Source organism: Chiloscyllium plagiosum, chromosome 4 (genome assembly GCF_004010195.1).
Source record: "Chiloscyllium plagiosum isolate BGI_BamShark_2017 chromosome 4, ASM401019v2, whole genome shotgun sequence".
NCBI lineage: Eukaryota > Metazoa > Chordata > Chondrichthyes > Orectolobiformes > Hemiscylliidae > Chiloscyllium > Chiloscyllium plagiosum.
The window spans coordinates 30,036,984-30,061,889 of NC_057713.1; the positions used below are offsets into that span (position 1 = coordinate 30,036,984).

At 39.8% G+C, this 24,906-nt stretch overlaps 1 protein-coding gene across 2 annotated transcripts in view; it reads right to left on the reverse strand.

Moving 5' to 3' along the window:
- The window catches only part of LOC122548918 (DNA topoisomerase 1-like), a 115,974-nt gene that overhangs the window by 63,730 nt on the left and 27,338 nt on the right, over positions 1–24,906 (reverse strand). For both annotated transcript variants that reach the window (XM_043687893.1, XM_043687894.1), the window contains exons 8-11: positions 21,526–21,627; positions 18,506–18,595; positions 17,179–17,268; positions 398–458 (exon numbers count right to left, since the gene is read on the reverse strand). In XM_043687893.1, the coding sequence (XP_043543828.1) occupies positions 398–458; positions 17,179–17,268; positions 18,506–18,595; positions 21,526–21,627 (343 nt within the window). The remainder of the gene's footprint in view (positions 1–397; positions 459–17,178; positions 17,269–18,505; positions 18,596–21,525; positions 21,628–24,906) is intronic.

A 24,906-nucleotide genomic window follows, 5' to 3' on the forward strand; every position in this document is an offset into this window, starting at 1 on the left:
CCCATTCCTGAAGAACGGCTTATCCTCGAAACGTTGGTTTTCCTGCTCATTGGATGCTGCCTGACCTGCTGTGCTTTTCCAGAGCACCACACTCTCGACTCATTCTATGTTAATTCTCCACTGAAGGTCAATGAATAAAAATCTAACTGCAGTAATCATTGGCATCAGCAATTTCAAAACATACCTATATGATGGTCACACAAGGGGAATCTTTACTGAGAAAGCCTTCTAGTACATAGGAATGGTCTGAGTAGATTAGCATCCCGGAAGTTGCATTGCATAATAATAATGGACCTGCTTGCTTAGCGATGAACAGAAATCAGACTAATGTAAAATTACATTTTTCTCAAATTACAACTATTTGATGAGTAGCAAGTAGAAACCTATGAGAACATACCTGAGGTAAATCATCATCTTCAGTTTTCTCTACTTTTGGTTTCTTGAGTTTTACATCGGAACTAATAGTAAAAGAGCAGAATAGACAGGTTTTCTAAAATTGCACATAAATAATTATCAGAATATTTAAGCAATGTTGACTAATAATCTTGGAATCTATTCATATAGTGCACTGGCATCTTAAATTTATTTTGCACAGTACCACACATGTGGTAACTTTTGCTTTGCTTGTGTGGGAATGTCAAGGTTACTGTGAGATCAGATACTAACCTACATTGAAGGAACATGTTCTGAAGTATCAGCTTGTTTTGTTGTGTTTTCGGAATATAAATATTTTTAAGTTTGAACTCCACTCCAGGCTAACATTGCAACATTAAGACAGTGAGGTAGCCACATATGCCCTTGTCTGCCTTTCAGATGCACGTTAAAGATTCTATGCCTCAACTTGAATGTGCAGTTTTAGCAGTTAGTCAATTTTGTGCACACAGACAACAGGACGCAAAACGATGAATTGGATATTTGTCACATTTGCGGATAGAAATATGATACAAACGCAAATGACTGCAGTGTCACATTATGTTTCATCATTTTATTGTATTTAAAGTTACTAGGTCTGCATGAAGTGCTTAGGGAGCTGAACAAAAGACAACAAAATATCTTTATAAAGAGGATATTGTGTAATCAAGTTATAATTAAAAAATTCTAAGGTCATGCAATAGTGTATTTGTCTAAAATCCCACTGAACCATGAGAACTAGATTCCTGGATTAACTAGAGTTGAAAGTAGATACCTCAAAATGGAAGTAAGGACAAGTGAGAATATTATCTTCAGTTTTGCTCCATGATCACAATGCAAAAGAGCATGTTGAAAAGGTTCAACTGATAAGGCCCCTAATTCAACTATATTGCTGACACTGATTGGGTTGATACAAAAAATGGTTCATTATATCAGCATGCCTGGAATTTGTAGATGGAAAAACTTGCATTTATATAGTCCTTTTAACAAAAAAAATGTGCCAGGGCACCTCAAACATTATAAAACTGTTTTTAAAAAGTTACAGGAGATGATAAGGAAAGTTAGATTACCAAAAATTGAAGAAGAATTCCTTTAAAAAAGGAGGAAAGAGAATTAGAAGAGGATGGAAAGAGTAAGGAAGGAATTCCAGAATTTAAGGTCTAAAGAATTGAATGCATGGGTATCTTCTGTGGAGTGTTTACAATCAGAGATACATAAGAGGCCTGACCTTGAAGGGTTGTTGGAGGAGATTACAGTTTAGGGGAGGGATTAACCATTACAGATTTGGAAAACAAGGACGAGAATTTTAAAATCAAGATGCTGCATGACCATGTGCCAATGTAGACCAGTGATAAAAGGGCAATAATTGAACAGGACTTGGCATGATTTATAAATGCAAATCTTTGGATCTCATGAAATTCATCATGGGTAGAAGAGGGAACCAGCTAGGAACGCACTGGGTGTAGTCTACTCTGCAGGCAATAAAGGAATGAAAGACAGTTTCTGCAGCAAATGAACTGAAACTAAGGTGACATTAAGTAATGTTATGTTGATGTAAGTTGGTGGTCCTTGTGATGGTATGAATATAGGGGATTACTATACATATTCAAGTAATAGCTCACCCTGTGCAAGAATCAAGTCCAGACGTAAAACTCAAAGCCTTATTTTTCCATATGACTTGAACATAACGACCCCTTATTTTTGATTTGAAAACCCTACAGGTTTCATTGAAATATAGGAGTGGGCCATTTAACTCCTTGGGTATGCTCCACCATTCAACATGATCATGGCTGATCATCCAACTCAGAACCAGGTTCCCACTTTCTCCTCAAACCCTTTGATCCCTTTTGCACTAAAAGCAATATCTGAATGCTTTCAAGGAGTTAATGTCTCAGCCTCAGGTGCTAACTGTGATCTTAAACTATTTCATATACTGGGTGTTAGGTTGTGAGCAGGATTGGTAACAACAGCAGTGATGGAAATGTGTTGCTGGAAAAGCGCAGCAGGTCAGGCAGCATCTAGGGAACAGGAGAATCGACGTTTCGGGCATTAGCCCTGAAGAAGGGCTAATGCCCGAAACGTCGATTCTCCTGTTCCCTAGATGCTGCCTGACCTGCTGCGCTTTTCCAGCAACACATTTCCATCTCTGATCTCCAGCATTTGCAGACCTCACTTTCTTCCCAACAACAGCAGTGAGTCTTATTTACAATTGCTTTTCTCCCATTCAAACATCTGAAATACCAGGAGATAATCTGGGATGGGTCCTCACTATTGAATTTGGAACCATGGCCAGCAGCCAAGGTCAGTGTCAGTAACTCCAAAAGACCCAAATTAGACCTTAATCCCCGAACGAATTATTCAAAGATGTTCACCCCTTACCTTTTGCTTAAAGACATGGTATCAAAGAACATGGCTTTTACAAAAGTATGGAAATGTGTTGCTGGAAAAGCGCAGCAGGTCAGGCAGCATCTAGGGAACAGGAGAATCGACGTTTCGGGCATTAGCCCTGTTGCTGCGCTTTTCCAGCAACACATTTCCATCTCTGATCTCCAGCATCTGCAGACCTCACTTTCTCCTTTTACAAAAGTATATACGGTAAGTGTTACTAAAATTGCAAACAAGCTTTCAGGTTAAGGCTGTTGCCAGGGAGAGGGATGAAATGGGCAGCCAGGAAATGAAGTATAAAACAGGAAATCGAAAATATTAGCTTCAGGGTGCCTGTTTTATGCTCATTCAATACTGAAAGCCAGTAAAATAGTCCAATAGTTTAGGACCAGCAGAGGGGTAGACAATGGTGACATAGGGCATTTCTGTTATATGGCCAGGCATATAAACAGAAGTCTGAAAAGTTCCTGGGTCATAAATCAGCCTCCAAAGGTGTAACAGTCATTCTTTAGGATTTTTAGAAGCAAATCTTTAATTAGATTCCCTATAGTATGGAAACAGGCCATTTGGCCCAACAAGTCCACACTGACCCTCCGAAGAGAAACCCACCCACACCCATTCCCCTACCCTTTATTTATACCTGACTAATGCTCCTAACACTGCAGGCAATTAAGCATGAACAATTCACCTGACCTGCACATCTTTGGATTGTGGGAGGAAACTGGAGCACCCAGAGGAAACCCAGGCAGATATGGAGAGAATGTGCAAACTCCATACAGACAGTTAGCTGAGGTAGGAATCAAATCCGGGTCCCTCGCGCTGTGAGGCAGCAGTGCTAACCACTGAGCCACCGTATTGATAGAGATAATTTTCCTGTCTGGTTAAGGACAGCAGACAGGCTCACAATTTGAGGCTTATTCAGAAGTCTTCGAAACAGAGGAGCTTTATCCCACAACAAATGGCAAGTAACTGAGAAAGTGCTTCATCATGGAGGTACTATCACTTCGATCAACAACATAAACATGTTTGAACAATTTAAAAAAAAGATACACAGACCATCCAGGCAGACATTGAGACCTGTAAGTTAGCCTGTAAAATTGATGCCTTAGTTATCCTGCTTCCAGATGGTTAAACTGTACCCTCATCCATTGGGTTTTTAGACCAACTAGAAAACCAAGGCTCTTAACAAGCCTAACTGATTACCCTCTTTGTAGTGGCAGGCAGCCCTACCACAAGACAAATAGAAGAAAATGCGCAGGGTCAGGAGATCTGTAGGCTGTTAGGGCTGAGTGTGGGTCTACAGTTCAGTCCATTGTTGCCATGCAAAATCCATCTGCACATTTGTAAAGAACAGACGGCTGCTGTAATTGCAGCTCAACATTCTATATCAAATGTAATAAAATCTGCCAAGAGCAAAACAGGCTTACTAACTATCCCCAATTGTACTTCAGGTCCTAAATTCTTCAGATGCTCAATCTCAGACAGACATTTTCCACAGAGGATGGCAGAGATGTAATTAGCTCATTCTAAAATGCTCTTCATTATTACTGCTTCAATTGTATCGAATTTCCTTTCTTTCATTTAACCGTTGATTAAAGTATTTCTCTCTATCAGCTCCTACATCACTGTGAAATAAAGCATGGAACTACGTTCTAAGCACCAAACTCTAAGCCGCTTCATCCAGTCTTGCCTCAGTTTCCTCGCAGTGCATGTTGTGCATTCTGGAAGACTACGGAATAAATTGCCAGTGGAAACTGAAGTCACATTCTCAAGTGTGACATCATTCAACCTCATAAAGAGGGTTTGATTAAATCTTTAAAAATTCTCAGGGAAAAAAGTTGATACAGTACCAAATGATTATAGTGCTGGACTGACAATATGTGGGTTGCCAGTAAAAACTCATTGTTAAATTGTTAAAATTATCAAAATTATCAAATTGTTAAAATGAAATCCAGAATCAAGTTCCGGGCAAAATGACTGCAAAAGCTATAACAAACTGTCAAGGGGAGCTTGAACTGGTGTCAAATAACTACTCATTGAATTTAATGAAAAAAGATCCCAAGAGCAAGAGGCACTGAGGTTTTGTGTGCTTTTGTTACTCCAATGTGATAAGACAACAAAGATTCACAATAACTACAAGCTATCTCACACTTCACTTGGATACATTTAAATATAAAATGACATTTATTAGGCCCCAATCTATTGTATAACTCTGCCACTATAAAGGCTTATGATAAAGCATCATATTGTAAGCAAGGCCACATGGTAGAACTGCACTTCTTGCAGTGTGGGTATTGAAGAGAGAGGAGAGGAGAAAGGAAAAAGAGTGGGGTAGGCAGTTTTTTTTTTAAAAGGTCATTCACAAGATGTAGCTTCACTAGCTGGGCCAGCATTTATTGTCCATTATTGTCCCTTGAGAAGGAAGTGGTATGTTGCCTTCTTGAATCATTGCACTTCATTCAGTGTATGGACACAGCAGTGATGTTAGGGAGGGAATTTCAGGATTTTAATCTGGAGATAAAAGGAACAGCAATACAAAGGATGGAGTGTAGCTTAGAGAGAATCTTGCAAGTTATGGTTTTCTTGTGGAACTGCTGCACTCTTCCATCTAAATGCTAGTGGTCATGCGATTAGAAAGAGCTGTCTAAGAAGCCTTGGTGAATTTCTGCAGGGTATCTTGTCTGTGTGCCAGTGGTGGAGAGTGTGAACGTTTGTGGATGTAGGTATCAAGAGGGCTACTTTATCTTGGATAGTGTCAAACTTCTTCAATGTTGTTAAAGTTGCATTCATCCAGGCAAGTGGGGAGTACAATGCCTCATACTTAGGTTTTGTAGATGATGGACAGACTTTGAAGAGTCAGAAAGTGCAGAATTCCTGGGACCTGACCGGTTCTCGTAGCCACAGCATTTACTTGGCTAGTCCAGTTTAGATCAGTTCAGCTTCTAGTGAATAGTAATCCCCAGGATATTGATAATGGGGGATTCAGTGATGGCATGAATACCAATGTCAAAAGTTGAATGGATAGACTGTCTTGTTGGTGATGGGCATTACTTGGCACTTATGCAGTGCAGATGCTATTTGCCACTTTTCAGTCCAAAGCTTAGATGTTGTTTAGAGCTTGATGGGTTTGGAGATGGACAACTTTGGTACCTGCTGAATCATAAACATTGATGACTGTACAGTGAAAATCTCCACCTCTGAAATTATGATAAAGGAAACGTCATTGATGAAGTAGCTGAAGATAGTTGGGTGTAGGACATTACCTTAAGGAACTCATGGCTTTGATACCCTACCCCTGGGCCAGGAGACCGGATTCAAGTCCCATCTGCTCCAGAGACACTTAACATCTCTGAACAGATTGATTAGAAAATATCTACCCTGAGGAACTCTGCTTTTGTGATGCACTGTGTCTCTGAACCAAGAGGCATGAGTTCAAGTTCCAAATATTTCAGTCAGGTGTAATAACATCTCTGAACAGGCTGATTAGAAAACATCTACCTTGAAGAACTCTTGCTCATTCCTGAAAAACAAAGGTGAAGCATTTGCAACAATCTGTAACCAGAGATGTTGAGTGGATGATCCATTTCTACTTCTAACTGAGTTGCCAATATTTACTGGAGCAACAACCACAATCATCTTGCTTTGAAGCCACAAGGTCAAATGCAGCCATGATACCGCTCTCAGTTTCTCTCTAGAAATTTGCTTTTTTGTCCATGTTTGACTGAAAGCAGTAAGTGAACAGAATTAATTGAATATTGGCCATTTGACATTGAGACAACATTGAGTGTGGATGAATCACTGAACGGTTCTGGCTGATGAAAATTTCAAATGTTGTTGGTTCAGCTTTTATACTCGCACGTTGGGCTTAGCATCACTGAACATAAGAATACTCACAAAACCTTCTCCATGGGTTAGATATTTGCCTACCACAGTTCTTAACAGTATATAGGACAGTGGTATTTAGATGTATACTTATGATACCAGGGCACGAAAGGCTATGAGCCAAATGATGGAAAATGGAATTGGATTGGTTACATGGTTACTTTTGACCTTTCCCTATGCTGTTTACCTCTGACTTTATAACTGCAAAGCTTTGAGTTGACCCACTGATCATGGAATCACTTAACTGTCATATCATGCTGCTGTCTTACTAGCATGCATGTAGTTAGTTTCCAGTCAAATAAAGCTGCAAAACCTAACTTTCAGATACTGATGCTGCTCCCAATTGGATCAGGTCTGGTCATCTGGTGGTATGGAAATGGCAGAATGAGGGATCTGCCAGGACATAAGACTGCACACTAGTGTGGAATGCAGTTCTGTTGTTGTTGATAGTCGACAAAGTTGGATGTTGAATGGATGTCAATTTTGAACTGCCAGACCCATTCTACTTAGCACAATGCTAGTGCCACTCTGGATACTATCCTCAGTGAGAAGGTAAACTTAGCTTCCATAAAGACTTTAGCATCCATCCCTACAAAACATCCATGGATGGACAGATTAATTTGTGACAGAAAGGTTGCGAAGTCAAGTTAAAGTAGTTCTTCAAATCATCTTGATTCTCTCACCACTTGTTACCATTCCAGTTAACAGGTCCATACTTCAAGGCTCCCTCAGTAGTGATGCCACTTTTAGTACTGGATACTGAAGATTTTGCAGCAGAGGGCGGAGGCTACTGGGAAGGTTAGTGAGTGCTATTTAAGTAGGTGTGTTTTTAAGTAGCAATAAAAAAAGGCTCAAGGGAAGTGTCTGGTGAGAAAAGGGAGTGTCTTTGGCTTATGCCACAGACTCAGGAGATTACACTACAGTCTGAAGAGTGTAAAGCCATGACTGCCAACATCATGCACGCAGCAACATGATGTTGGAGGTCAGGGACACTGATGGTGTCTCTGGCTCCAATAGCTGTGTAAAGTGTGTACACATTCTGAAGGAGCATGTTGCAGCACTGAATAAAGAATTAGATGACCTCAGGCTCATCCGAGAGAACGAGACAGGACCTTCAGCGAGGACATTACACCGAGCATAGCAGAAGAGAAGGGACATGACTATGAGGAAGAAAGAGATGATTTAAGTACAAGAGACCCCGGGGGAAGTACCTCTTGTGAACAAGTTGGCTCTTTTGGAAACTGTCGAGACAGACCACACTGCCAAGCTGAGAGGCATACAGGTTTGCCAATCAGATATCATGCAGAGTAGTGGTAATAGGGGACTCCAGAGTGAGAGGGACTAAAAGGGATTTCTGTAGCAACAGGTGAGATTGGAGGATGGTGTGTTGCCTTCCTGGTGCCACGACTGAGAGTGCAGGGAATCCCCATGGGCGAAGTTGAAGAGCCAGAGGTGGTGGTGCATGTCAGCACAAATGACATTCTACAGCAGGACTTCAGGAGAACTCTGAAGGCAGCTGAAAGGCAGGACTTCCAGGGTGGTTATCTCTGGTTTGCCTCCAGTTCCTCAGGCTGGTGAGGGCAAGAACAAGGAGATAATGGACTTGAATGTGTGGCTGAGGAATTGGTGCAGGAAGCAAGGATGTAAAATCTTGGATCACTGGGGCATGTTTTGCGGTAAGGATAAATTATACAAGAGGGACAGGTTGCAACTTAATAGGTGGGGGACGTTTGCACGTTTGCCACTGCAACACAGGTGTGTTTAAACTAAGTAGTGGAAATTCAAGAAGTTAAAAGGGAAAGTGAGAATAAGAGACATTAAGACAGACAACAGAATCAACAGAGCAGACAACTCAAGAAGGGATCATACAGTATGGTCAAGTGAAATTGAAATTGATAGGAAGGGTGAGGGGAGTAACAAATTAAAATATCATATATGAATACACAAAGCATAAGAAATGAGGCAGATGAGCTTGAGGCTCAGTTGGAAGTTGGCAGGTACGATGTTGTGGGGATAACTGAGACGTGGCTTCAAGTGGACAGGGCCAGGAAAATGAATATTCAAGGCTATAGGTGCTATCAAAAGGTCAGCCTGATGGGCAGAGGGGTGGGGTGGTCCTGTTGGTGAAGAACGATATTCAGTCCCTTGCAAGGGGGGACATAGAATCAGGAGATGTAGAGTCAGTAAGGATAGAGCTGAGAAATTCTAAGGGTAGAAAGACCCCAATGGGAGTTATCTACAAGCCCACTAGTCTGGATGTAGGCTGTAAATTAAATTAGGAGATGAAATTGGCCTGTCACAAAGGTATTGCTACAGTTGTTATGGGGGATTTCAACATGTTGGTAGAATGGGAGAATCAGGATGGTACTGGACCCCAAGAAAGGGAGTTTGTGGAGTGCCTCAGAGACGAATTCTTAGAACAGCTTGTACCGGAGCCTACCAAGGCGAAGGCAATTCTGGATCTGGTGTTGTGCAACAAACTGGATTTGATCAGGGACCTCAAAGTAAAGGAGCCATTAGGATGATTTGGAGATGCCGGTGTTGGACTGGGTGTACAAAGTTAAAAATCACACAACACCAGGTTATAGTCCAACAGGTTTAATTGGAAGCAGACTAACTTTTGGAGCGCCGCTCCTTCATCAGGTGATAGTGGAGGACACAATTCTAAGGCACAGAATTTATAGCAAAAGTTTACAGTGTGATGTAACTGAAATTATACATTGAAAAATACCTTGATAGTCTATTGAGTCTTTCATCTGTTCGAATAACATGATAGTTTCAGTTCTTTCATGTGTAAATCACAAAATCCTTTTTTTAAAAAAAGTTGCATTCTCAGGTTAGCTGTAACAATGAGTGTTAGCTAGACAATGGGAGGTAGTGACCATAATATGATAAGTTTTAATCTGCAATTTGAGAGGGAGGAGAATGGGGGAATTGGTAGTGTTGGTATTGCAGTTGAACAAAGGGAACTATGGAGCTATGAGGGAGGAGCTGGCCAAAGTTCAACTGTTCAATACCCTAGCAGGGACGGCAGTGGAACAACAATGGCAGGTATTTCTCGATATAGTGCAGAATCAGTTCATTCCAAAAAGAAAGAAAGATCCTAAGGTGAGGCAGGGGCGGCCATGACTGACAAGGGAAGTTAAGAACTATATAAAGATAAAAAGAGAAGTATAACATAGCAAAGATGAGCGGGAAGCCAGTGAACTGGGAAACTTTTAATGAACAACAGAGGATAACTAAAAAGACAATATGCGAAGAAAAAAAGTGAGTATGAAGGCAAACGGCCAGAAATATAAAGGAGGATAGTAAAAGCTTTTTTAGGTATGTGAAAAGAAAAAAAAATGGTTAAGACTAAAATTGGGCCCTTGAAGACAGAAGCAGGTGAATTTATTATGGGGAACAGGGAAATGGCAGAAGAGATGAATAGGTACTTTGGATCTATCTTCACTGGAGAAGACACAAGCAATCTCCCAGATGTCATAGCGGCTGAAGGACCTAGGGTAATGGATGAATTGATGGAATGTACATTAGGCAGGAAATGGTGTTGGATAGTCTGTTAGGTCTGAAGGCTGATAAGTCCCCAGAACCTGATGGTCTGCATCCCAGGGGACTTAAGGAGGTGGCACAACAAATCATGGATGCATTGGTAAACATTTTCCAATGTTCTATAGATTCTGGATCAGTTCATGCAGATTGGAGGGTGGCTAATGTTGTCCCACTTTTCAAGAAAGGAGGGAGAAAGAAAACAGGGAATTATAGACCGGTTAGCCTGACGTCAGTGATGGAAAAGATGCCGGAGTCAATTATAAAAGATGAAATTACGACTCATTTGAATAGCATTAACAGGATAGGTCAGAGTCAGCATGGATTTACGAAGAGGAAATCATGCTTGACTAACCTTCTAGAATTTTGAGGATGTAGCTATGAAGATGGACAAGGGAGAGTCAGTGAATGTAGTGTACCTGGACTTTCAGAAAACCTTTGATAAAGTCCCACATCGAAGATTAATGAGTAAAATTAGGGCACACGGTATTGGGGGCAAAATACTGACTTGGATGGAAAATTGGCTGGCTGACAGGAAGCAGAGTAGTGATAAATGGGTCCCTTTCGGAATGGCAAGCGGTGACTAGTGGGGACCACAAGGTTTGGTGCTGGGACCACAGCAGTTTACAATATATATTAATGATATATGAAGGCATTACAAGTAATATTAGCAAATTTGCTGAAGACACAAAGCTATATGGCAGGGTGAAATGTGAGGACGATATTATGAGAATACAGGGTGACTTGGTCAGGCTAGGTGAGTGGACGGATGCATGGCAGATGCAGTTTAATGTGGATAAATGTGTGGTTATCCACTTTGGTGGCAAGAACAGGAAGGCAGATTACTACCTAAATGGAGTCAAATTAGGTAAAGGGGAAGTATGACAAGATCTAGGTTTTCTTGTACATTACTCAATGAAAGCAAGCATGCAGGTACAGCAGGCAGTGAAGAAAGCTAATGGCATGCTGGCCTTCATAACAAAAGGAATTGAGTATAGGAGCAAAGAGGTCCTTTTGTAGCTGTACAGGGCCCTGGAGAGACCGCATCTGGAGTAGTGTGTGCAGTTGTGGTCTCCAAATTTGAAGAAGGACATTCTGGCTGTTGAGGGAGTGCAGCATAAGTTCACGAGGTCAATTCCCAGAGTGGCAGGACTATATGTTGAAAGATTGGAGCGACTGGGCTTGTATACACTTGGGTTTAGAAGAATAAGAGGGGACCAGATTGAGACGCATAAAATTATTAAAGGATTGGACACTCTGGAGGCAGGAAGCATGTTTCCACTGATGGGGGAGTCCAGAACCAGAGGACACAGTTTAAAAATATGGGGTAGGCTATTTAGAACAGAGTTGAAGAGAAACTTCTTCAACCAGAATTGGTGGATATATGGAATGCTCTGCCCCAGAAGGCAGTGGAGGCCAAGTCTCTGGATACTTTCAAGAAAAAGATGAATAGAGCTTTTAAAGATAGTGGAATCAAGGGTTATGGGGATAAGGCAGGAACAGGATACTGATTGTGGATGATCAGCCATGATCATAATGAATGGTGGTGCTGGCTCAAAGGGCCAAATAGCCTACTCCTGCACCTATTGACTATTGTCTATCCCCAGAGACTGCACCAGGCCATTGTTAATTTTCTTGTTTCTTCCCAGAGGTGTTCAATTCAGAGATGATTACTGATTAATCATCGGGTAGACTGTAGCATGTGACAAACAACAGATTTCTTTGCTCATGTTCAACAATGTCATGATAATCCACCCATTTGGAATCAATGTTTATGACACTGAAGGCAATTGTATTCTTCTCTGGCATAATTTCTCTTAGATTTGTCCTGCTAGTGGAACAGTACACCTCCAGTGATGGTGATGGAGGTGTATGGGATATGGATCAGGCTGTTGTTTGGCCGATATGTGGCAAAGCATTTGAAATTTGCAAGCAAGGAAGACTTTGTAGGGTATAATGGGCTGTATCTAGTATCTAGTATCCAAGTCAGCACTGAATGATGTGTCTAGTGTCATTACCATGGATCATAGTCCCAGATCACCCATAGACAGATCGTGCCTTGCCTGATCCAAGTTATTAATTTATTTAGTGCATTCTCTGGTTAGAAAATTAATTTCTCAAAATCTGAGGCCATGACGATGGGTGGTCTCGCAAGTATGTACCACTTGTTGGACGAATCTCATTTTCCCTTTCGGTGGTCTCTGGAGGGTATTTTATATTTAGGTATTTTTATCACCCCAGTATTTAGTCAGCTGTACAAGGTCAATTTTGTGCATCTACTGGAAAGGATAAGGCAGGACCTTCAACGTTGCAGGGTGGGGGGGAAAATCTTCCAATTCCTTGGCTAGGTAGAATAGCTCTAATTAAAACGAATGTCTTGCCCAGTCTCTTATACCCTATGAGAATGCTCCTGGTGATGCTGCTGAGTCAGGCACTGCGCAAGTTATATGGTTGGCTTGTTTCTTTCATCTGGAATCATAGACGGCCCCTTATTAAGTTAAAGAAGCTACAGCTTCCACAAGGGGAAGGCTGGATTTTCCAGACTTTAGGAAGTATCAGGTGAGTTCTCTACTAAGCTACATAGTCGATTGGGTCTCGTGTGACCTGCAATCAATCTGGCTGGACATCGAAGCTTCTCTTATTTTTAGATAAGATGAAAGTCATTATAGACTATTGTATTAAACACAATTAAAGCCTGGAAGATAATGCGGCAAAACGAGGATAATTCACATAAAACCTCCCCTTATACTCCTATAGTGGGGACATGGGATTTTCAACCAGGGCTCACAGATGTTACATTTAAATCCTGGAGGTCCGGGGTATCTCCTGTTTACAGGATCATGATGTCTTTTGAACAGCTGCACCAGAAATTTGGATTACCTAATGGAGACCTCTTTCAGTAAAAGATACTCTATAGGACTCCTATAGCACCGGAACGATGGGCAAATTTTAGGACAGGAGCATCTCTAATGTGTCCCAAATGTAAAATAGAGGTGCTTATGGACATGTCATAAGATCCGCAAATACTGGGTCAGAGTAGCAAATGCTTTGATAGAAATTAGAGTAGATCCAGTATCTCTTCTCCTGGGCTTTTCGAGCTTGCCTTCCCTAGATGTGCACGGGAGGAAATTATTTTCCATTCTCTCTTTGTGCAAGGAAAAATATCTTAGTAAACTGGGTAGCTGAGGGCCCTCCAGGACTTTCGAATTGGTATAGGTTGGTTATGGATTATATTCCCCTTGACTTCCTTACAAGTATGGTGCACCAAAAAACTGAATAATTCTATAAAATATGGCAGCCCTTCCTGAATTATATAGATACAGATATTTCGGCCATTTTGTCAAGGGCTTTCATCCAGTTGTGGTAGCGGTTCTGGCTGGTCCGGGGGCCATTGGGGAAGGAATCCCGCATGAATACGGGTTTTATTATGACTTTATGTTCATTTGTTCCGAGCATGTACTTTACTATTTAATTACTATGTTATCTTTTTTTTTCTCTTGAGTAATGCAAGATATTTTATTATACGCTCTGGTTAGTTATAGGTTAGATTAGTAGTTGAGTTTTGTTTTCTCCTTTTTTTAATCTCTTTTTGTCTGTTAGATTTTGGTTATTGTTTACTTAGTATTTAACTGTATATTAATGTTTGTATTTGTATGTATTATTTTGTAAGTTTGTAAAAACATGTTAAATTTTCAATAAAAATATCTATTAAAATAAAAAAAAAGATAGCCAAAGGTGGACTGTGGACATGAATTCAGCAACTCTTTGGAATTGGAGACAGACAATCTAGAATGTCATACCTGATGAGGTTGAAAAGAATTTTCATAGGGAGAAAGTGCACTACAAATTTAACTTGCAAAGTCCTGGGAAGTATCTCAAATGATGGACATGATGTCATCTTTCTTTTAAAAAGTGCAATCATTGTGACAGCCAGATTTGTGGTTTCCTCACTTTCACATGGGATCTGGGTTAAAAGCAAGCTTCAACCCTAGTCTGTACGCAGTTGTGTTTTGATATCCAAATGTGTGGACTAATATACTCAGAGGGTTACAGGTCAGAACAACAATTTAGAAGTCCGCTGTACTGCAGGTTAAGCAAGGTAAAAGACTCAAGAAGTATAAAAAATAGGAGTAGGCCTTTCAGTCCTGGAGCCTGCTCTACCATTCAAATAATATTAAGGCTGATGATCCAATTCAGTACCCTGTACCTGCTTTCTCCCCATACCCTTAGATCACAGTAGAACCAAGAATGATATCTCCTTCTTCCTTGAAAACAGTAAATGTTTGACCTCAACCACTTTGTGGCAGAGAATTCTACAGGTTCACCACAGGGGGTAATGAAATTTCTCCTTAATTCAGTCTTAAACAGCTTACCCCATTCCTTAGACTCTCTCCCACTCAGTGCTGTCAGTCAACTGCTTTCAAAAGGAATCAGGGTAAAAAAAAGTTTCAAATCACTCTCAAAGCCAAGTATCTTGCAACTGGCTATTAGGTACAAATGATGCGGAGGTGCCAGTGTTGGACTGGAGTGGACGAAGTCAGAAGTCATATGACACCAGGTTATAGTCCAACAGGTTTATTTGAAACCACAAGTTTTGGGAGATTTTTATTTCAACATGTTTTAGTAAAATGAAGTCTTCACCTAAGGAAGGAGCAGCGTTCTGAAAGCTTGTGATTTCAAATAAATCTATTGGACTATAACCTGGTGTCATGAGACTTCTGACTTTGTTAGCTACTAAAGTCAACACTGCCTGCAACATCATTTGGCAGCAATGTTCACCCATTCACTCTTCACAAATAATTCAGACTAATCTATATATCATTTTGTAGCCCCCTCCTTACTTCTAAGTAGTAAATGTGTGTTGCACTCATATTACTTCTCATGTTTGGTAATGAATAAACTCACTCTTTTTGTTAATTCATGAAGGCCTAGTTAAAATAGGAAATTTAAAATGGATCTCAGAGAAAGGTATCCACAAGGGCAGGGATCCTTTTAAAACTAAACTTGTTGTGATCAATTAAGTGACACATCTTAACAGTGGAACCTTATCGGGAACTGGTCTGAAGACTGATTTTATTTTCAAGATATTTTCTTGTGATTTGGTAAAACAGAGTAACTTGCGATGCCATTGAGTCAATCACTTGTTCTGGATCTGGAATCACAAATAAGTCAGATTAGCAAGATACTAGAAAGCCAGGTGGGTTTCTCCAGATAAGGTTAGAATGGTGCTGGAAAAACACAGCAGCTCAGGTAGCATCCGAGGAGCAGAAAAATTGTCATTTCGGGCAAAAGCCCTTCATCAGGAATGAGGTCATTCCTGATGAAGGTTTTTTTACCCAAAACGTCGATTTTTCTGCTCCTCGGATGCTAACCGACCTGCTGTGCTTTTCCAGCACCACTCTAATCTTGACTAATCTCCAGCATCTGCAATACCCACTTCTACCAGGTTTCTCCAGACAGCCCAGTAGCTGCATAATCATTATGACTGAAGAGGTCCTTAAATTTTCCAGTTGACGTTGCATTTGTTGATTACCTTCAGATTAGTAGTGCAAGATTCTGCATCATTAATCCAGTAACATAACCACACAGTGCTATCAAACTTGTGCCCAAGAACGTAGGATCAATGTTCTGAATAAACACCAGGTTATTTACATTAGCGCATAAAAGTGAAAGAAATTTGAAGCAATTACTGCAAATCTATGGAACACAGAATAGAATCCTTCTCATGGGAACTGTCAGTATAGTGCCTCTTGGACAACTGAGGCAATAACTAGCATAGCCAATGTGTTCATGGAAACTGTCTGCCTGAAAAGTCTTCCAGAAGGCATCTGGTAAGTTTCGTTAATAATCCTCAAGATAAAACTAAGTGCAGAAAATTGAGGTAACCTTGTGAACTGGTTCTGAAATTGGCTCAGAAGTTGCAACATTTTTAGATGACTAAGTTAGGATATAGTAAATTGTGTGGATCAGAGTAGAAAGTTAAAAAGTGAGTGGGCAAAAAACTGTCAGGTGGAATTTAATGCGAGATCATCCACTTTGGAAAGGAGGAAGAGAAGTCACTCATTGTTAAGAAAATAAATTGGCGATATGACAGATTTTTCTTGAAGTTAATTGGCAAGGGATCATAAAAAATGCATAGCTGCAAGAAATATCAGATTAGATGAATATGGATCTTCATCTCAAGAAAAAATACTATACTTCTATTCAGGAATTCTCCTTGGTGCTGTTTTAAATTTTGAGCATTAAACCTCAAGATTCAAACAGAAGGCGAACAGTAACGACTAACCAAAATTATACAATGGTTTTAAGTTACAAGGCAGCTTACATAAATATGGCTTGCATTCCCTTTAGTTCAACAGGTGGAATGGTAATTTAGTGAAGATAGTTTTTTAAAAAACTATTTCAACAAATTTATTGGATAGCTTGGGAAAAATTATTCTCGAGTGGGAGAATCCAGAAGGAGGAGGCATGACCTTAGTCTTTATTTCCTAAAGCAATCTTAACTTGATGCAGAATGAGTGAAGGAAATCTGGAACACCTTTCCTCTACATCCCAAAAGCCCATAAATGCTGGATCAATTGAAATTTAAGATCACGGCCAGCGGAGTTTTGTTGAGGACAATATCAAGAGATATAAAGCCAAAAAGCTGGATTTCTAAAATATGGAGATACAGATCAACTATGATCTAATCAAATGGTGCAGCTGGTTCAAGTGGCTGAAACTTTTCCCAAGACAGCTTGATGGTCAAGAAAGTAAACGTCAAATAATCACATCTTGCTTCAAACATTTATAATGGATAAGATGGTTTACAAGGGAAACAGCATTTTAAAATAGAAAAAAAAAAGGAAATCAAACAATTGGGCATTCAAAAAATCTTTGATTATTGCGTGACTCAATTAAACCCCAAATCAAACTTCAACTATCACTACTATAAGACATCATTTATACACTTACTGGCCAGAACCTGTATGGCAGTGGACCCTTTTTGTTTTCTTATTTTCAACAGGAATCCCATTTCCATTCAAATCTTGATCTTCCTTCACTCTATGATAAACGGAACAAACTTCAGATTGGACAGGCTTTGATATTTATGTCACTGTCTCTCAACAATCTCATCTTGGCTTTCCCCCAGCTCCATCATAAACCTTCAAACTCTTACGAAAATCTATTATTTTGCAAGTTTAGTAAAAACAGAAAGTGCTGAAAGCATCTGTAGAGAGTCACATTGAACTCAAAACATTAAGTTCATCGATTACATTAAACTGGGCAGGAGATAAAATGGATAATACGAATGTGTAGAAAGAAGTTGAAGTTCAGTTTAGTTAATTGAAACAATGTATCCTCATACAAGAAAATAATGGACAATTAAGAAATGGCACTTCACTTGCTAGAGGATAAAGGAAAAACATCTTAACAATGAAGCTGAATTTGAGATTTTCTGCATCCAAACAATGTTTAACAGCAATCAAGGAAATTAACAGGCAACCATCAGGATCTGGAGCGAACTGCCTGACAATATAGAGGAGGCAGATTCAATATGGCATTCAAAACGGAAATAGACCATTGTAAAGGTGGACATTTACGGAGGGATATAGGGGAAATAGGTTAAAAATCATAACACCAGGTTATCAGCTAACAGGTTTATTTGGAAACAGTTGGACTATAACCTGGTTTTGTGTGATTTTTAACTTTATCCACCCTAGTCCAACACCGGCACCTCCAAATCATGACTACAGGGGGATAGGTGGGAAACGACACTAAGCGCACAGTTCTTATACAGGGCTACACATTTACAAGCCAAATGGCTTCCTTTAACACTAACGATTGTTTGACTCTAAACATAATTATAATCTATTTTGCCAAAAGCAACAAAGATAGAATTCTGAAATCAGTGAATCAGTATTGTGCTGTGGCTAAGTTTCATCATGAATAATATGATAAAGATGACCACACCAATGGAAGTGGTGCACATAAAGATACAACTAATTACTTGGAGGCAGAGATAGAAGAAAGTCTGTATAAACAGGGAGGAAAAAATTCAGTTGGGCCTATTTTCAGGGGCACTTAGTTTCACTGAGGCATGCATCAAATTCATCTAAATTGGGTCAGTGTGCACACCAACAAAAAATGTCCGAACTGCTGCATAATGGAGAGAGGAAGAGCAGAGTGTGTGGCCACATCACAACCAAAAAAAAGCAGGAACCATATTTGTTTTAGATCATGAAAATGCAACCATCTCCTTTTGAAAAGTGCTGAAAAGCTGAGTTTCAAATTCACTCACCTTGTAGAAGGATCCTCATCCTTCTGTTTATCACCTTTTTCTAACTTCTTGCTTTCTTGATTTCCAGAAGCTTCACTGGTGATCTGTAGTCTAGATATCACATTCAATTTAAGCCTTTTGTTATTTTAAAAGTAAACCATATTTTTATATGGATTATATTAGGGACATATCTAGCACAATGTCTTTGCAAAGCAATTTCCAACTACAGAGTACTTGCTCATTAGAGAAAGGAATGTCATGACACTTCTCAATATTTTGGTAAACTAACTAGGCAGAATATGTCCATTCAATGGAATAAGGCAGAGAAGTGATAAGCAGGGTTGAAAATAGAACAAATTTTGGGTTCTGTGCAAGACTTGTCCCACTTTCAATGATCCGTGAGACCACATCTATTGTGCTTATGTGCAGCAATGGAGATGGTAGGCAGCACTTTATAAAAGAAACCCAGATGGAAGTGCTGTTTTGTCCAAAGCTCGAGAAGCCCACTGCTCAATCAAAAGACCTGAGTTCTGTCTTTTAAGTGAAAACGTGTAGAGGTTTTAATAACAATTCTTCATGGCATATGAGCAACACCAGCTAGGCCAATTTTTGTTGCTCACTCCCAGCTGCCCTGGAGAAGGAAGTGGTCATAATGAGCCATTTTCTCAAACCACTGCAGTCCATGTGATGCAGAAACACTCTCTTTGATGTTACAAAGGGAACAAGCTTCATAATTTTGTCTCATAACAGTAAAGGAGCGTAGATATTAAGGTGTACAGGATTGGGGGTAGCATACCAACATGGATAAAGATCATGGTTAGTTGACAGGAAACAAACACTAGGAATAAGCAGCTCTCCATCTGTGCCTATCCACCCAAAGTAGCAGGCAATAACTAGTGGAGAACTGCAGAGCTAAGTGCTTGGACCCCAGCCATTCACAATATACCTGAATGTTTTAGATGAAATAACTAAATGCAACATCTCGAAGTTTGCAAATAACAAAGCTGGTCGGAGGGTAAACTGTGAAAAGAATGCAGAGATGCTTCAGCGTAATTTGGCTAAATTGAGTGAGTGTGCAAATGCAAGGTTGACAAAGTATATTGCGAGTTATCCACTTGGTCTGAGATCCTTTGGTCCAACATGGCCATGCTGACCAGATACCCTAGATAAATCTAGTCCTATTTACCAGCATTTGGCCATATTCCTCTGAAGCCTTCCTATTCATATATCCATCCAGATGCCTTTTAAATGTTGCAATTGTACCAGCCTCCACCACTTCCTCTGGCAGCTCATTCCATACACACACCACCCTGTGTTCTCCTCAGGTCCCTTTTAAATCTTTCCCTTCTCACCTTAAACCGACGTCCTCTGGATTTTGCCTCCCCCACCCCGGGGAAAAGACCTTCTCTATTTACATTATCCATGTCCCTCATGATTGTATAAACCTCTATAAAAGTCAATCCTCAGTGACTTGGACGCTCCAGGGAAAATAGCCTCTCCCTCAGACTCAACCCTCCAACCCTGGCAAAGCAATGAAGGCAAAATGTTATGTTAGCCTTCATAACTATTTCACATGTTATAGATCTTCCATATCTTTCTCCACAATAAACACTGCTGCAAAATACTAGTTTAGTATCTTCCCCCATCTCCTGCAGTTCCACACATAGGTGGCTCCTGCTGATCTTTAAAGGGGCCTTATTCGCTCCCTAGTTACCCTTTTGTCCTTCATGTATTTACAAAGTCCGTTTGGATTCTCCTTAACCTTATTTACCAAAGCTTTCATGTTTTTTTGCCCTCCTGATTTCCCTTTTAATCATATTCCTACTGCCTTTATACTCTAAGAATTCACTCTATCTTGGCTGTCTATACCTGACATATGTTTTTCTTTTTCTTGATCAAAAACTCAAGTTCTCCAGTCATCCTGCATTGCCTACAGCTACCAGCCTTGGTCTTTCACTAACAGGAGCATACTGTCTCTGGACTCTGGTTATCTCATTTTTGAAGGCTTCCCATTCTCGATGTGCGAAAATAGGAATGATCTGAATGGTAATATATTGGGAAACCAGGCTGTCCTTGTACACGATTGCTGCACCTGCATACAGGTCTTCAGCAAAGTAATGAAGGCAAATGTTATGTTGGCCTTCATAATGAGCATAACAGCAGATATTTCTTGCTACAATTGTACAGGGCCTCAGATCACACTTGGAAGCTGGGTTCAGTTTTGGTCTCCTTCATTGAAGATTGAGGTTTTGATTATGGAGGGAGTGCAGTAAAGGTTTACCAAGCTGAATCCTGGGATTGCAGAACCATTGTAGGAAGAGAGACTGGATCGTTTAGTATTATATTCAATGGGTTTTATAAGAATGAGGGGCAAACGCAAATCTATAAAATTGTACGGAATATATAACAGATGACAAAAGGACAAAATGATTCACAAATATATCCTTTGCTCATAAAATAATGATTGCTATGCTTTATGCATTGAAGAAGCAATGAAGAGACAAAACCTACAGCAAATTTGAAATTAGAAAAAAGATCAGAACTACAAAGAAAGATATCTAACATGTGTATCATCTTTTCTGCACTTTAAAGAGAAATGAACTTGTAGCATTTGTTGTTTAGATTATAATTGAATAAAAATTGATTGGTAGTATGAATATGGAGTTGTATTCTAAAAACTGCAGAAAAGAGATGACCTTGGAGTGATTGCTCCATTCTGTGCATTTCCCTGCTCTCAATTTCACTCCCACAGAGAAGTGAAGACTAGGAATCCCTCAAAGGGAAAAATAATACGTCTGATGGAGAGTTTGACAGCAGCTGTACTCACCTGCTTTTAGGTATAAGTCTAGTTTTCATTCTTTGCCACAGAAGGAAGAAAGAAACTGGGAAGGGAGACAGCTCAGAAGGCAGAAAAAGGCTCAAGAAATTATTTGACTAAATCAAAACGCTACAGACAAACATTATTTATCAATATTCTCTGCCAAACAGTAATCCTTATTACTAACAAAAATAAAACATAGTTTAAACACTTCTCATCTTACTCATCAGAATGCTCGTCTTCCTGCTCTGGAAGTTCTTTGCTCATCAGTTTTTCAGTTGCCTCTCTAGAATCACTATCTGCTGATTTCAGCCCTCTATTTAGTCTAAAGTACAAGAAAAAAAAGCATAGATCAAAAATCTTTTAATTAAACTGAGCAAAGTTTTTCACAAAACCGGCAGGCATGCCAGTTAGATGGTAACATTTAAAACTGACAGCATTTGACCAGAGGACAGACTACTTGGGATCTTCAAAAAAGCGTTCCAGTTTAAGAGAAACGATGATTAACAAAATAAAAACCAGCCTTTGTTAATAGGTAGTCTATATTAACACAAACTTCTACCTTGATTAGTAAATCTAGGTTACCCTTCAATGAGCACCATTTAAATGTTCAAGAATTATATTTACCAGGTCAATAAGCAAATAACCTGCAAGCGCTGATAAGTAAACATTGCTGTTTGCCATTTTTATAAACAACCTGGATGAGGGCATAGAAGGATGGATTAGTAAATTTGCAGATGACACAAAGGTCAGTACAGTTGTAGACAATGCTGAAGGATGTGGTAGGTTACAGAGGGACATAGATAAGCTGCAGAGCTGGGCTGGGGGGTGGCAAATGGAGTTTAATGCAGATAAGTGTGGTGTGATTCACTTTGGAAGGAGCAACAGGAATGCAGTGTACTGGGCTAATGGTAAGATTCTTGGTAGTGCAGGTGAGCAGAGATCTGTGTCCCCGTACATAGATCCCTCAAAGTCGCCACCCACGTTGATAAGGCATACAATGTGTTAGCTTTTATGATTTGAGGGATCGTGTTTCAGAACCATGGGGTCCTCTGTTACGTCATAGGGTCAATCCTCCTACTTAATTTAAACCAGCAACACAGAAAAGATTTATCCTGGGCAGTAAAATTCAAGGGGCCAAGAACTATTTAAAATTAACAGCTTTAAAGTATAATAGAATAATTAACTAATAACTATTACAACTCCTTTCTCAACCTATCTTTTACCTTCTCCTAGAATACTAGTCCGATTAAACCCCCAATTAAAGTTTACTGAAAAATTCAAATTTCAAAACCAGCCAGCGATTGAATCTTCTCTTTATCTTCCTCTGTAGAGTTGCTCTCCAGGTTGGTGATGTTTTTCTGTGCAAACTCTTTCGAGACAGGTACCTCTCAGAGTTCTGACTAGCAGCCTACATTTGTTGGTCTTTTGGCAGTTCTCCCCCAACTGTTCAATTTTCCCCCATCTTATACCCACAAAGCATTGGATTGTGTCATTGAGGGGCTTTTAAGATTGTCAATATACACAATTCAAACTTGATTGTAGTTTGGTATTTTTTGGGGTATCATTTAAACGGATTGGCCTAATTCGAATTTGTTTTGCTGTCTCCAGGCAACCAGCTACCCTAGCTGTTGGACCAAAAGGTTACATTATATCTTGTTCAGAACACTTGGTGCTGTCAGGTAGTTCTGCTAGCTTTTAACCTTCTTAAAATGGTACAGTACACCCACATCTTCATAACACCATGAACCATCTTAATGAAAAGAACACATTACCATAACATACTGATAACTTTAAATCTAAGTTCACCTTCGTCTTCCCATATACCATTTTTTATATCTATCTGTCTAATAATATCTAAATCTAATATTCTATCTATATATAAAAAATCTAGTGTAGCTAAAACTGGTTTGGTGGTTAATATTGATTTCAAATGGTCAAATGTCTCCTGACGTTATTCTGTCCACCTTGTGTCCTCCTTAAGCAAATCTGTTAACGATTCCACTACACTGTTGAAGTTTGGAACAAAGTTCTGATAGAATCCGCTGAGGCCTAAGAATCAAAGCATCTCTTTCTTTGAGGTTGGTTGTGAAAATTCCTCCATGGCCTTCGTCTTTGCATTCCATGGGGTCAACCTTCATGACCAACGTTATGCCCAAAGAACGTCACTGCTGCTTTCGCGAATTCAGTTTTATTTAAGTTTAATCACTAATTTGGCTTCAGTCGTTTGAAGAGCTCTGCCAACTGTACCATGTGATCTTTCCAGGATTTACTAAAGATCACTGTGCAAAGATCTATTTGGACAATGTAGTTTGTTGACCCAGCTACAACTCTGTTCATGAGTCTTTGGAATGTGGCGGAGATGTTCTTCATTCCAAAAGGGCATCACTTTAAATGGATATAGACCATTTGGGGTTATAAATGCAGAAATTTATTTTGTTGTCTCTGACAAAGGTACCTGCCAGTAACAACATTAAGGACGCATCAAGTCCAACTTGGTGATATAACTGGCTTGTCCAACTTTCTAGGAATTGGATTACTAATGGCATTGACCTTCCAGTAATCCACTCAGAATCGTTGAGCGCCGTCTGGTTTCAGAACTAAGATGATGGGTGAACTCCACTCGCTCTGGCTTGATTCAATGATGTCCTCGTTGAGCATGGCCTCCACCTCCATCTGACCTGTCTTGTTTTGAAAGGATTAAGCCGATAGGGGTATTGTTTTTATCAGAGCAGTATTTGCTACATCTACTTTGTGTACAATGACATTAGTTCTCCCCATCTGATCCTTATGTATGTTCTTATACTACAGTAACTAATCTTTCAACTGCACTCTACACCCCTGAGACAGATAGCTTACTAGCCTATCCCACTCCTCAAAGACATTCATTTTTTAATCTATGTTGAAGCACATCAAAATCCACATCACGTGGATTGGATTTCTCACTCTGCGGGGCAGTAACTAACACCGGTTTCTCCAGTTCTTTCTCTCAAAGTGTAATACGGTTTCAACATGCTTACATGACATACCCAATAACTTTTTTTCTATCTGGCATCTTTACTAGATAGTTCACCTGACTCAATTTTTTAAAAAAAATTTGATAGGGACCACTAAACCTGGCTTAAAGGGATCTACCATCACTGGTTACAGTACTAACATATCAGTCTCAGAGCTTTTATCTGCTACTTGTTTCATTCTATACTGTGCCATCTTGAGGTGCTGTTTAGCTAACTCACCTACTCTATTTAATCTCTTCCTTGCCTCCAATACATAATGTAAGTGTGAGATCTCAGACTTTGGTCCTGTCAATGTTTCTTTAATTAATTTCAAAGGATCTCTCACTTCATGTCTGAATATTAACTTGAAGGGAGCATCTCGAATTGCAAGACAATATGAATGGAATACCTTTATCCCAATCATTCGGGTAATTCTGACAGCATGTTCTCCCATGATCTTCAAGGTCTGCTGCTACCCTTCTAAAGCTCCTTGGGATTCAGGATGATACGCACTGAAGTTAAAGTGTTGTATACCAAAGCGCTATAAGCTCATTAAACAGTCGAGCAGTAAAATTTGACCCTTGGTCCAACTGAATCTCTCTGGGTAG